Raw genomic sequence first — 14,414 nt, forward strand, 5'->3', positions numbered from 1 at the left:
TTCAGCGTAAGGCATAGCAGTCCCGCTTTTCACGTCCATGTATTGTAACTGCTCCCACAGTGCCTTTTACGAGACCACTGCTTACACTTTCAATATCAACTCGATGGCCCGGAACTATCCCTCCTTACTATCTGTCTGTCTGTCTGTCTGTCTGTCTATCTATTGGATTTATATGCCGCCCCTCTCCAAAGACTCAGGGCGGCTAGCAGCAATCATAAAACAGCGTACAATAATCCAATACTAAAAATGATTAAAAACCCCTTAGTATAAAAAACCAAACATACATACAAACATACCATGCATAAAATTGTAAAGGCCTAGGGGGAAAGGGAATCTTAATTCCCCCACGCCTGGCGGCACAGGTGGGTTTTAAGTAGCTTACGAAAGGCAAGGAGAGTGGGGGCAATTGGTTCCAAAAGGCCGGGGCCGCCACAGAGAAGGCTCTTCCCCTGGGTCCTGCCAAGCGGCATTGTTTAGTTGACGGGACCCGGAGAAGACCCACTCTGTGGGACCTAACTGGTTGCTGGGATTCGTGCAGCAGAAGGCGGTCCCTGAGATAATCTGGTCCGGTGCCATGAAGGGCTTTATAGGTCATAACCAATACTTTGAATTGTGACCGGAAACGGATCGGCAACCAATGCAGACTGCAGAGTGTTGGTGTAACATGGGCATATTTGGGAAAGCCCATGATTGCTCTCGCAGCTGCATTCTGCACAATCTGAAGTTTCCGAACACTCTTCAAAGGTAGCCCCATGTAGAGAGCGTTATAGTAGTCGAACCTCGAGGTGATGAGGGCATGAGTGACTGTGAGTAGTGACTCTTGGTCCAAATAGGGTCGCAACTGGTGCACCAGGCGAACCTGGGAGAATGCCCCCCTCGCCACAGTTGAAAGATGGTTCTCTAATGTGAGCTGTGGATCGAGGAGGACGCCCAAGTTGTGGACCCTCTCTGAGGGGGTCAGTGATTCTCCCCCCAGGGTAATGGACGGACAGATGGAATTGTCCTTGGGAGGCAAGACCCACAGCCACTCCATCTTGTCTGGGTTGAGTTTGAGTTTGTTGACACCCATCCAGGCCCCAACAGCCTCCAGGCCTTCACCGCACCCTTTACAGTGGTACATATCCTCTCATGTTCTGACGTTGGCTCATTCAACCCCTGGTAGCTCTTACTTCTCTCACAGCTCTCACCTGACCCCCCCTTGCCTGTAGCTCCCTCTCGGGCCTGTATATTCCTAATCAGGGTGGAACATTCTTATTAACCTGGCATATTTACCCACTCTTTACCAAAATATCTTGAAAGACACGTTCAAATCAGCCAATCAAGAGAAAAGTCAATTCTGGTCTCAAGCAAGACTTCCAGTCAACGAAGCAGTGGAAGTGATGTGCCGGTGCCTGGAGGCTGTTGGGGCCTGGATGGGTGTCAACAAACTCAAACTCAACCCAGACAAGACGGAGTGGCTTTGGGTCTTGCCTCCCAAAGACAATTCCATCAGTCCGTCCATCACCCGGGGGGGAACTACTGACCCCCTTAGAGAGGGTTCGCAACTTGGGTGTCCTCCTCGATCCACAGCTGACAATGGAACATCATCTTTCGGCTGTGGCGAGGAGGGCGTTTGCCCAGGTTCGCCTGGTGCACCAGTTGCGGCCCTATTTGGATAGGGAGTCATTGCTCACAGTCACTCATGCCCTCATCACCTCGAGGTTCGATTACTGCAACGCTCTCTACATGGGGCTACCTCTGAAAAGTTTTCGGACACTTCAGATCGTGCAGAACGCAGCCGCGAGAGCCATCGTGGGGCTTCCAAGATTCGCCGACGTTTCTACAACACTCCATGGCCTGCATTGGCTGCCGATCAGTTTCCAGTCACAATTCAAAGTGTTGGTTATGACCTTTAAAGCCCTACATGGCATTGGACCACAGTACCTCCGGAACCACCTGCTACTGCACGAATCCCAGCGACCGATAAGGTCCCACAGAGTTGGCCTTCTCCAGGTCCCGTCGACTAAACAATGTCGGTTGGCAGGCCCCAGGGGAAGAGCCTTCTCTGTGGTGTCCCCGGCCCTCTGGAATCAACTCCCCCCCCCCGGAGATTAGAACTGCCCCCACACTCCCTGTCTTTCATAAACTACTCAAGACTCACTTATACCGCCAAATATAGGGGAGCTGAGACACCTTTCCCCCAGGCTTTTTTATATTTTGTTTTATGTTTGGTAGGGATGTGTTGTTTGGTTGTTGTTTTTTTAATATGATAGGGTTTTATATGCTTTTTTAATATTAGATTTGTTCTACTATAATATTGTTTTTATTATTGTTGTGAGCTGCCCCGAGTCTTCGGAGAGGGGCGTCATACAAATCTAATAAATTATTATTATTCCACCATCTAATTAAAGTGACTCCCATGTGCTCAGAAAACTAAAACTGGTAAATTATGCCCAATATAGATAATTCTTATTTCATGTGAGCATTATGGGTGATCCCACATTTTTTGTGCTAAATAATGTATCAAAGTTCTGTGTTTCAGTAGAAAGTGAGCAGAGCTCTACTGCAGAGGGTAAAGATGTTGTGCTCCATTAAGAGTGGCAATGAGTCCACCATTGGTAGACTTAAAAGGACAGGTTAGGGATAGATGGTCCTGGGGGAAAAATCCATCTCTGTGGTCAGTACATACAATAAAATGTAATAATAAAACGACTTGTTGGCACATAATCAATCAGTCATCAAGGGTATTGCGAAGTAGAACAATATCCTCAAGAAATCAATACCTCTTTCTCAACAGAAACTAAGAACTTTTGCATAGAAACATAGAAACATAGAGGTCTGACGGCAGAAAAAGACCTCATGGTCCATCTAGTCTGCCCTTATACTATTTTCCGTATTTTATCTTAGGATGGATATATGTTTATCCCAGGCATGTTTAAATTCAGTTACTGTGGATTTATCTACCACATCTGCTGGAAGTTTGTTCCAAGGATCTACTACTCTTTCAGTAAAATAATATTTTCTCATGTTGCTTTTGATCTTTCCCCCAACTAACTTCAGATTGTGTCCCCTTGTTCTTGTGTTCACTTTCCTATTAAAAACACTTCCCTCCTGGACCTTATTTAACCCTTTAATATATTTAAAGGTTTCGATCATGTCCCCCCTTTTCCTTCTGTCCTCCAGGCTATACAGATTGAGTTCATGAAGTCTTTCCTGATACGTTTGATGCTTAAGACCTTCCACCATTCTTGTAGCCCGTCTTTGGACCCGTTCAATTTTGTCAATATCTTTTTGTAGGTGAGGTCTCCAGAACTGAACACAGTATTCCCAATGTGGTCTCACCAGCATTCTATATAGCGGGATCATAATCTCCCTCTTCCTGCTTGTTATACCTCTAGCTATGCAGCCAAGCATCCTACTTGCTTTCCCTACCGCCTGACTGCACTGTTCACCCATTTTGAGACTGTCAGTATTACAAAAAAGGAGAAATATTCCAGAGGGATCCTGAGACTGTCACCAGTTGATGGCTTTGGTGGACGCTAGAATGACCTCAGTGGGCCTTGTTAAAGCAACATCTGCCTTACCTTTCCAGCTGCATCTGGAGAAGCGTTTTTCTGAAGTAGGAGGTTGGCAACTTCTATTTTGCCATATTTGGCTGCCACATGTAGAGGGGTAAATCCTTTCTGTAAGATAAACATTGGGGTTTTATTCGAGGCAAAGACCATTTTTGCAGAACGGAAGAGAATGGAATTTGTGCCAGCCGCAACCCAAAATGTGGATTTGGAAGAGACACAAGGATCCAGTTTTCTACAATGCACAAAGAAACCAATTATTTGATTTCGAAATGACTTTCAAATGCTCTTTTTAACAAAGAAACTTTGAAAGCGCAGGGATCAAGTCTACAGGGATATGACGATGAAAATTGTAATTATAATTGTAAGGATAAAGTAATTAATATGGTTGTTTTGTAATATTAGATTTGTTTCGCTATAATATTGTTTTTTTTATTATTGTTGTGAGCTGCCCCGAGTCTTCAGAGAGGGGCAGCATAGAAATCTAATAAATAATAATAATAATAATAATAATAATAATAATAATAATAATAATAATTATTATTATTATTATTATTATTATTATTATTATTATTATTATTATTATTATTATTATTATTTCAGTACAACACAGCAAACGAGATCACTATGCTGGATTTCGTATTTCATCACCAGTCGGGCGCTTCCCAAGCACCTAGGACTGCGTGATGTAGCAGCGAATTATATTTGCCTATCCCAGTAAAGTGGCCTTTTGCAATTGATAGATGGCGATTTTGTCAGTTCCGATGGTTTTCAAATGTCCGCTGAGATCCTTTGGTATTATTATTACAGTGTTCCCTCAATTTCCGCGGGGGATGCATTCCGAGACTGCCCGCGAAAGTCGAATTTCCGCGAAGTAGAGATGCGGAAGTAAATACACTATTTTTGGCTATGAACAGTATCACAAGCCTTCCCTTAAGACTTTAAGACCCTAAATTGCAATTTTCCATTCCCTTAGCAACCATTTAGATTATTAATCACCATGTTTATTTATTAAAGTTTATTTAAAAAAATATTTATTAAAGGCAGACGAAAGTTTGACGATGACATATGATGTCATCGGGCAGGAAAAACCGTGGTATAGGGAAAAAACCCGCAAAGTATTTTTTAATTAATATATTTGGAAAACCGTGGTATTGACTTTTCATGAAGTTTGAACCCACGAAAACCGAGGGAATACTGTATTATTATTAATGTACAGTCAATCAACAATTAAAAAGAGCTATCTCTCGGTGACAAATTGATTAATGGGAAAATAGATATAAGATAACTTATATAAACTATGATTATTGTTTTTAAAACTGGCTTATAACAAGTCTGTAAAAAGTGATATGCAATAGAATGTGAGCAGAGTTAAAATCATTACAGAGATTTGCTACACAGCCGTACAATGTTTTTAAATGTTTTTGTTTTCTTTTGTATGTTGTGTGTATATATGTATTTAAATAAAATTTATTTTTAAAATTAAAAAAAAAGGGGGGGAAAGAAAATTGTAATGTCAAATCTTTAGAGTGGAACCTTCCAGGGAGCAGCCACAACACTTTTAAAGCGTCGATCCAAGGCCTGCTTTTCTATCCCTTAAATCAGTGATTTTCAACCTTTTTTGAGCCGCGGCACATTTTTTACATTTAGAAAATCCTGGGGCACACCACCAACCAAAAGGACACAAAACGACACTCTAAGACACTCTCCTCTCTTTTTCCATCCCTGTCTCCTCCCCCTCTTGTGTGTGTGTATACTGTACATACTCTTGAACCATTTCCAAAAACAGGTGAGGGCTGGGGGGTTTTCTCTCTTATTTTTTGGGTGCTTTTTATCATATGTTTTAAATCAAGTCACTTCTCTCTCTCTTTTGTTTCGCTCTCTTTCCTCTCATTCTCTGCCTCAATCATTTCCTCATTTCTCTTTTTTCCTCCCCTCTTTGCTCATTTCTCTCTCTTTCTCTCTCCCTCTCCTTTTCTCTCTCTCTCTTGCTTTCTTTCTATCTCTCTCTCTCTTGCTTTCTTTCTCTCTCACTCTTGCTTTCTCTCTCTCTTTCTCTCTCTCTTGCTTTCTCTCTCTCTCTCTCACTCTCTTTCTTTCTCGCTTTCTCTCTTTTCTCTCTCTCTCTTGCTTTCTCTCTCTCTCTTTCTCTCTTGCTTTCTTTCTCTCTTTCTCTCACTCTCTCTCTCTCAGCAAAAAGTTGTGAGACCAGAACCTGAGCTTCCTTTTTCGCGGCACACCTGACCATGTCTCGCGGCACACTAGTGTGCCACGGCACACTGGTTGAAAAACACTGCCTTAAATGTTCTTACCTTGGTAATGATACTCAAGGATGCCCCGTGGTCCAAAAGGACGGACGCCACATCTTCATGTCCTTCTCGTGCTGCCAGGTGCAACGGGGTATACCCAGACGTCGTGGCAGCATTTGCGGAGGCTCCTTGCTGTAACAGCTGCTGGACTATATCGGCTTTGCCCAGACGCGCCGAAATGTGCAGTGGCGTTTGGTCATCCTAGAAATGGCAGGAAAAGAGTAAACAAAATACAGCGGTACCTCTGCTTACGAACTTAATTCGTTCCACGACCAGGTATTTAAGTAGAAAAGTTTGGAAGGAGAAACAATTTTTCCCATAGGAATCAATGACAAAGCAAATAATGAGTGTGATTGGGGAAAGCACAGGGAGGGTGGAGACCCTGTTTCCTCCCCGGGGATTCCTAGAGAGGCCTCAGGGAGGCTTCTCCCTGCCTTTTCTGCCCCTGTTTCCTCCCAGGAAATTCCTAGAGAGGCCCCAGGGAGATTTCGATGATTATTATATTTTGCTTCTGTGCATGCGCAGAAGCAAAAAATCATCAAAATCTCACACGCATCTCATGGCAAGTTATTGCTTCCTGCGCATGCTCAGAAGCAAAACATTGTCAAAATCTCACGGGCATTCCCTCGCAAGATATTGCTTCCTGCGCATGCGCAGAAGCAGAAACACATTGCAACACGCACACATGCACACAGGAGAACAGAAGCTGTGTGTGCAGCACAACCTTTGCTACCAGTGTGCCATCCTCAACCGTTCTGGTAGCAACCCGCTACTGGCGGCATCCCATGAAGTCTCACACTCAAACGCTTCGACCAAAATGATTTACAGTCTCCCGGAGGGAATCCTAGGACAATCTCCTTGGTCAAGGGAGAGAAAAGGATGCTAAGCATCTCTGGAAGGGGGATCTTGCTCCTTAATGTACTGCAGTGGAATAATAATTAATTATTATTATTATTATTATTATTAATAATAATAATAATAATAATAATAATAATTTATTAGATTTGTATGCCACCCCTCTCCGCAGACTTGGGGCGTCTCACAACATTAATAAAACAATGTACAATGTGACAAATTTAATGTTTAAAAAAAGCCCAACATTTAAAAACCATGCACCACAAGCATACCATACATAAAACTATATAAGCCTAGGGGAGATATCTCAATTCCCCCATGCCTGGCGATATAGGTGGGTCTTAAGCAATTTACGAAAGACAAGGAGGGTGGGTGCAGTTCTAATCTCTGGGGGGAGTTGATTCCAGAGGGCCGGGGCTGCCACAAAGAAGGCTCTTCCCCTGGGTTCCGCCAGACGACATTGTTTAGTCGACGGGACCCGGAGAAGGCCAACTCTGTGGGACCTTATCGGCCGCTGGGATTCGTGCGACAGGAGGAAGGCCGCCCGCAGCCCAGAAGATGAGGAGAAGCTGCTTACCTTGGCCTTAGCTTCCACCTGAGCTCCTTTTTGAACTAAGGACCGAACCACTTCCGACTGGCCTGCTCGGGCTGCCATGTGCAGGGCTGTCTCACCTCTCTGTCAGGGGAAAGAGGTTAGGGGGATAGAGGTTACGATGACAGAGAAAAGGAAGAAACATAGGTTAACTAGCAACAACAGCATTCTCTGGGATCTGGATGTGAAACCAGGTCGTGTTCGACCCCTCGACACTGTCTAACCCTCACAAAGTATCATGTTTTTCAGACTATAAGACACACCAAGATTTCATAGAGGTAAGTAAGAAAGAAAAGTGTTTTGTTCATGTTTTTTCTGTTTATGTTTGTTTTGTGGTATTTATGTCTCTTTTCTTAATATAAATAACTTTTTAAAAAAGAGGTTTTTGTCCACCCGGGCCCCAGGAGCAGTCTGTAACCCTTTCAAACTATCTGCGTGCTCCATTTTTTTTTTTGCAAAAATGGACTCATTTTTCACCGGTTTTTGCAAAAATGGGGTGCGCAGAGAGCTGGGGAGGCCTGCAGAGTGCTCCTGGGGACTGGGGGCATAGTTCCCTCTAAGCTGAGCAGTGAGCAATCGCTCACTTAAAAATCATCATCAACTCAGAGTTTTCCAAACCTGCCCAGAAGCTGAGAGGGAAAGAGTGAGAGGTAAGGAGAGAGAGAGGAAGAGAGGAAGAGAGAGAAACAGATAGAAAAAAGAGAGGAAGGAAAAGAGAAAGAAAAAGAATGGGAGTAAGGAAGAGAGAAAGAAAATAAAAATCTAGTTTGAAACTAGCTCAACTATTTAAGTGGCATTTTGATATTGATAGAGTTGCCCTATTATGAGCTCACTGTTATAGACACACAGTACAGTATTTTATTTTGAAATTCTATGAGGCAAAACAGGGTGGGTTTTTTATTTGTTTGTTTGTTTGTTTATTATTTCTGTGCCGCCCAGTCCTGAAGGGACTGCCGCTCAGACACTATACTTTTCTGCCCACCCCCCCCAAAAAAAATTAGAGGGAACACTGACTGGAGGAAGGCAAAAATGTCCCCGTTTTTGCAAAAAAATGGCCCACTTTTTGCTTTTTTTTCCAAAAACAAAGGAGCAGGAGCAGTCTCCAAAACCCTCTGTGCACTCCATTTTTGCAAAAAACAAAAACAAAAAACCCCTGGCCAATTTTTTTGCAAAAAGTGGATAATGCAGGGGCAGGGCTTCGGGAGACCAAAAATGTTATATGTTGTGTGTGTGTTTTGTATTATAAAACTCAATAAAAATATTAATTTAAAAAAAGGGGAGACCAAAAATGGCTGTATTCAATGTATAAGACATACCAACATTTCCACCCTCTTTTATAGGGGAAAAAGAAGCGTGTTGTACTCCAAAAATTACAGTAATGCATTCCAGGATTGATTTTTTTTTTAAAGCCCTGAAAACATGCAAAGGTTTTGTTCTTTGCCAAATGAAAACATTGCTGTTTTAAAAAGGAGAGATGTTAGTTTGAGGAAATAAGGCAACCTTGGTCTTAAACGATGTTTTCCACAGGATAAACCCATGGGATTGTGCCAAGCGTTGGACCTCCAGTTCAGAGTCCCTTGGGAGTTGGGCGGCATACAAATCCGAATAAATAAACAGATAAATAAAATAAATAAGTTCCCCCACCCTCCATGTGATTCTCCGCTCCTGTGCTTGAGGACGCCGGGCGCCTGTTTCTCAGCAGGCAAACTCACAGCTGGGCCAATCGAAAGCGATCAATAGTAATAATAAAAAAGGCTATTAACAATGTGCAAAGCTTCATGCGCTCCAACCAGAGGATGGGTCACTAGGGAAATAACAAGGACAGCAGGAAACTGAAAAAGGGAAAGCTGCATTATGTTCAAAGCTTTTGCCACCATTACTTGCAGGACCGCCTTCTGCTGTATGAATCCCAGCAACCGGTTAGGTCCCACAGAGTCGGCCTTCTCCAGGTCCCATCAACTAGACCAGTGATTTTCAACCTTTTTTGAGCTGCGGCACATTTTTTACATTTACAAAATCCTGGGGCACACCACCAACCAAAATGACACTCTAAGAGAGTACATATTATACATATTATCCCCCCCCCTTTGTGTGTGTGTGTGCACACACTCTTGAACCATTTCCAAAAACAGGTGAGGGCTGGGTTTTTTCTCTCTCTTATTCTTTGGGTGCTTTTAATCATATGCTTTAAATCAAGAGTCACTTCTCTCTTTTGTTTCTCTCTCTTTCCTCTCATTCTCTGCCTCAATCATTTTCTCATTTCTCTTTTTTTCTCCCCTTTTTTCTCTCATTTCTCTCTCTCCCTCTCCTCTCTCTCTCTTTCTTTCTCTCTCTCTTGCTTTCTTTCTCTCTCTCTTTCTCTCTTGCTTTCTCTCTCTCTCACACACTCTCTCTCTAGCTTTCTTTCTCTCTCTTTCTCTCCCCCCTCTCTCTTGCTTTCTCTCTCTCATACACTTTTTTTTTTCTCTCTCTCTCTCTTTCTTTCTTTCTCTCTCTCTCTCTTTCTCTCTCACTCACTCTTTCTCTCGCTCTTGCTTTCTTTCTCTCTCGCTCTTGCTTGTTTTCTCTCGCTCTTGCTTGCTTTCTCTCGCTCTTGCTTGCTTTCTCTCTCGCTCTTGCTTTCTTTCTCTTTCTCTCTCCCCTCTTGTGGCACACCTGACCATGTTCCACGGCACACTAGTGTGCCGTGACACACTGGTTGAAAAACACTGAACTAGACAATGTTGCTTGGCGGGGCCCAGGGGAAGAGCCTTCTCTGTGGTGGCCCCGGCCCTCTGGAATCAGCTCTCCCGAGAGATTCGCACGTCCCTTACCCTCCTCGCCTTCCGCAAGAGTCTTAAGACTCATTTATGCCACCAAGCTAGGGGCGATTAAATCTTGGCCCCCTGGCCGACGAATGTTTAGTATGAATGTTTTGCATGATAGATTTTTAAAGATATTGGGGATTTTTGATTAGTTTACCTAGTTTTAATTAATCATATTTAGACACGGTATTTTATTGTTCCTTTTACACACTCAAAGGGAACACTCAAAGAACACATCCTAGATTTGAAGGAATGAAATATTCTCATTGAATACTTTCTTCTGTACAAAGTTGAATGTGCCCGACAGCATGTGAAATTGATTGTCAATCAGTGTTGCTCCCTAAGTGGACAGTTTGATTTCACAGAAGTTTGATTTACTTGGAGTTATATTCTGTTGTTTAAGTGTTCCCTTTATTATTTTATTTTATTTTATTTTATTTTATTTTATTTTATTTTATTTTATTTTATTTTATTTATTTTATTTTATTTTATTTTATTTTATTTTATTTTATTTTATTTTATTTTATTCTATTCTATTCTATTCTATTCTATTCTATTTTTTTTTATTTTATTTTATTTTATTTTATTTTATTATTTTATTTTATTTTATTTTATGTATTTTATTTTATTTTTTGAGCAGTATATGTTGTAAACCGCTCTGAGTCCTTGGAGAGGGGCAGCATATAAATCCAATTAATCAATCAATAAATAATAAATAGTTTGCCACAGGTATAAGCAAATCCTGCCCGTAGCACAGATTGTGCCGTGCCTGTTTTCTGTGGCTGCCTCTCACTTCTCACAGCCCTGAGCCTGGCAAAGAACAGGCCCGCCTGCGGTAAATTGTAGCAAAACAAGAAACGAAAACAGGCTTTCTCTGGCCAACTTTGGGAGAACAAATCCGCTCCAAACCACTCTGGTTTTGAAAGCTTGTCTTCCTCCTTTGGGGATTGAAAGGCACTCGAGTTTGATTGGGATCAGCTCCACGGACAGGGTTGCCGCAAACTGTCGTTCAAGAAATAGAGACTTTCCCACGACTTAGAGGCGGTCATGCACAAACCTTCTCTCTGTGGCACAAAATCGGGATTTTAAAAAAATCTAGCTAAGATTTAGGAAGAGAGAGAGAGAAATGCTGCAGGACCCCATCCCTTTGTGAGATTTCCGCACATGTGCAGAAGCAAAAAGTTGCCAAAAACTCACATGCGCGTCCCCTAGCAAGATTTGCAGAAGCAAAATCTTGCTGGGACACGCATGCACGCACGCCAGAAATGTAGAGCTGCACGTATAGCTCCATTTTTACTACCAGTGCACAGTGTGGCCCATATGGGTAGCAACCCAATAATGACTCTCATGTGCTCCTTTCATGTATCCATGCAGCCTTCCGTGCATGCACTTTGTTTGAATATGCAGCTTGCACACATGTGCATGGCTTCAAAATGTCACTAAACAGGATGGCGTAGCGCCAGGGCAGGTGGCCGCGCAAGTCGCTACTACCAGTTCGCCAGAACTGGCTGAATACCATCTCTGTTCCTTTTTTTACAAAAATTTAATACTTTTATTGATTTTTTAAAAATATGAACACACACACAACATAAAACAGGTGCTCTGTGAGTAGTGCCCACCACCAGATAAGCATTCACACCCCACCACCAAATCGGGGGTGTTTCTTGTATATACCATTTTAACTCAAGAGCAAAATATATGTTTAGAAACATAGAAGACTGACGGCAGAAAAAGACCTCATGGTCCATGTAGTCTGCCCTTATACTATTTCCTGTATTTTATTTTATAATGGATATATGTTTATCCCAGGCATGTTTAAATTCAGTTACTGTGGATTTACCAACCACGTCTGCTGGAAGTTTGTTCCAAGGATCTACTACTCTTTCAGTAAAATAATATTTTCTCATGTTGCCTTTGATCTTTCCACCAACTAACTTCAGATTGTGTCCCCTTGTTCTTGTGTTCACTTTCCTATTAAAAACACTTCCCTCCTGAACCTTATTTAACCCTTTAACATATTTAAATGTTTCGATCATGTCCCCCCTTTTCCTTCTGTCTTCCAGACTATACAGATTGAGTTCATTAAGTATTTCCTGATATGTTTTATGCTTAAGACCTTCCACCATTCTTGTAGCCCGTCTTTGGACCCGTTCAATTTTGTCAATATCTTTTTGTAGGTGAGGTCTCCAGAACTGAACACAGTACTCCAAATGTGGTTTCACCAGCGCTCTATATAAGGGGATCACAATCTCCCTCCTCCTGCTTGTTATACCTCTAGCTATTCAGCCAAGCATTCTACTTGCTTTGCCTACCGCCTGACTGCACTGCTCACCCATTTTGAGACTGTCAGAAATCACTACCCCTAAATCCTTCTCTTCTGAAGTTTTTGCTAACACAGAACTGCCAATACAATACTCAGATTGAGGATTCCTTTTCCCCAAGTGCATTATTTTACATTTGGAAACATTAAACTGCAATTTCCATTGCTTTGACCATTTATCTACATATTAAATTTAAAAGTTTACATATTATAGAGTGATTTACATATTATAGAGTGATTCCAATTTATTCCTTGTAGCTTGGTCTCGGATTCTATATATCGTCTTATCTTGTCCCATCGTCCCATCAGTTGTAGCAAGTCAGTTTCATTAACCGAATTTATCTTTTTATCCATAATCTCAAATTGAATATGGTCCACCATGTACCGGTACCAATTTTGCATTGTCCATTTTGTCGCATCTAGTGTTGGGTGAACCGAACCCGCACAATTCGGGTCCGTACCGAATTTTGTGGTGTTCGGCATGCCAGACCCGAACCCGAATTTTTTTAAAAAATTGTGCTTTAGTTTGGCGTTCATGCAGAACACTGCGAAAGCCACTGCCCGGCTGTCATCTGCTGAGAAGAGGAGGAAGAGCCGGGCACCGGTGGCGGCGGAAGAAGGCGAACACCGGGGAGCTGTCAGCCAGTCGGAAGCTGGGAGGGAGGCACAAAAGGAGCTGGGGAATCCCACAAAGAGATTCCGGGGTGGAGCTTTGATATCACGTACACCGGCAGGTTGCTAAGGACGCCAAAGTGATCGCTTCCTGGATTCCATGGAATCCAGGAAGTGATCACTTTGGCGTCCTTAGCAACCTGCCAGTATATGTGACGTCAAAGCTCCGCCCCCAGAATCTCTTCGTGGGAGGGATTCCCCAGCTCCTTCAAAGGGAGGTCTTTTCATGTAAATTTTTTTTTTTTTTACAAAAAAGGATACCGCAGTGGTGCCACAAGCAAAGGGAGGTCTTTTCATGTAAAAATAAAAGTTTTTATTTTCACGTGAAAGGACCTCTCTTTGCTTGCAGTGGCGCTGCGATGTCCTTTTTCGTAAAAATAAAAATAAATAAAAATAAAAAATCCATTAAAATAAAAAATGATGGGATTCTGGGGGCGGAGCTTTGGTGCCACAAACTGTTTGGGTGCCCATCATTAGTCGCATCCTTCCAACCCAAGACTATGACCGCCTTTCTATCGCTGCTTGTTTTATTTCTCTAAATTCTCCCATCGCATTGCTTTTAACTAATACTGCCATTTCCTTAGTAATTATCCATCATATATTTAACATCCTATTAATATCCTCTTGCACTTTTTGCCACAAATTCTGCACTACCAGTCATTTCCATGACATATGCATGAACCACCTCCGTTCCTAGCCCAGGAGAGAAAAGGGGAAAATAAAACCTTCACTTCTTGGATATGTCAGATAATGATTATTTCCAGTCAACAATGTCACTGCATGACGATGGTTGCCTACACAAAATGTTTGGAAACTTTACAGAGAATGAATTGGCATGTGCCATTCCATCTCTGTCTTTTTCAGTAGGCCTGAAAGCTTAGAGCTTGGTCAATAGGAACAGGTGATCTCTCCCCAGCGGGCTATCTGTGAAGATCTCAACAGCTGCAGGTGGAACAAGGAGGACAAGAAAGGTCCAACAGAAAAGTCTTCTCTCTTCTGAAACTCAGCTGGGAGAACTCCAAAGACCATGCGAGTGGCTGCCAGTTGAGTTGGTTAGCAGAAAAACCAACAATTGGAGACTGAGAACTGTGGTTCCACACGAGGTCATTATGTCTGCCTAGAAAAACGCCCCGGCCAAGGGAGATAAGGGAGGAGGCGGCCACTGGACTGACAGTAATGAAAGGTCCACCCTGGTACTTACCACATTGGTTGTGTTGGGAGAAGCTCCGTGGTGCATCAGGTGTGAAACAATATTTACATGTCCCATGAAGGCAGCCACATGGATCGGAGTCAAACCCGACTAGGAAATGA

The 14,414-nt window shown here is 42.5% G+C and overlaps 1 protein-coding gene across 2 annotated transcripts in view; it reads right to left on the reverse strand.

Moving 5' to 3' along the window:
* Positions 1 to 14,414, reverse strand: part of ANK3 (ankyrin 3) — a 460,069-nt gene that overhangs the window by 159,308 nt on the left and 286,347 nt on the right. For both annotated transcript variants that reach the window (XM_070752072.1, XM_070752071.1), the window contains 4 exons: positions 14,305 to 14,403; positions 7,293 to 7,391; positions 5,864 to 6,061; positions 3,564 to 3,662 (listed from right to left, as the gene is read on the reverse strand). In XM_070752072.1, the coding sequence (XP_070608173.1) occupies positions 3,564 to 3,662; positions 5,864 to 6,061; positions 7,293 to 7,391; positions 14,305 to 14,403 (495 nt within the window). The remainder of the gene's footprint in view (positions 1 to 3,563; positions 3,663 to 5,863; positions 6,062 to 7,292; positions 7,392 to 14,304; positions 14,404 to 14,414) is intronic.

The sequence above is a fragment of the Erythrolamprus reginae genome, chromosome 5, assembly GCF_031021105.1.
Source record: "Erythrolamprus reginae isolate rEryReg1 chromosome 5, rEryReg1.hap1, whole genome shotgun sequence".
Classification (NCBI taxonomy): domain Eukaryota; kingdom Metazoa; phylum Chordata; class Lepidosauria; order Squamata; family Dipsadidae; genus Erythrolamprus; species Erythrolamprus reginae.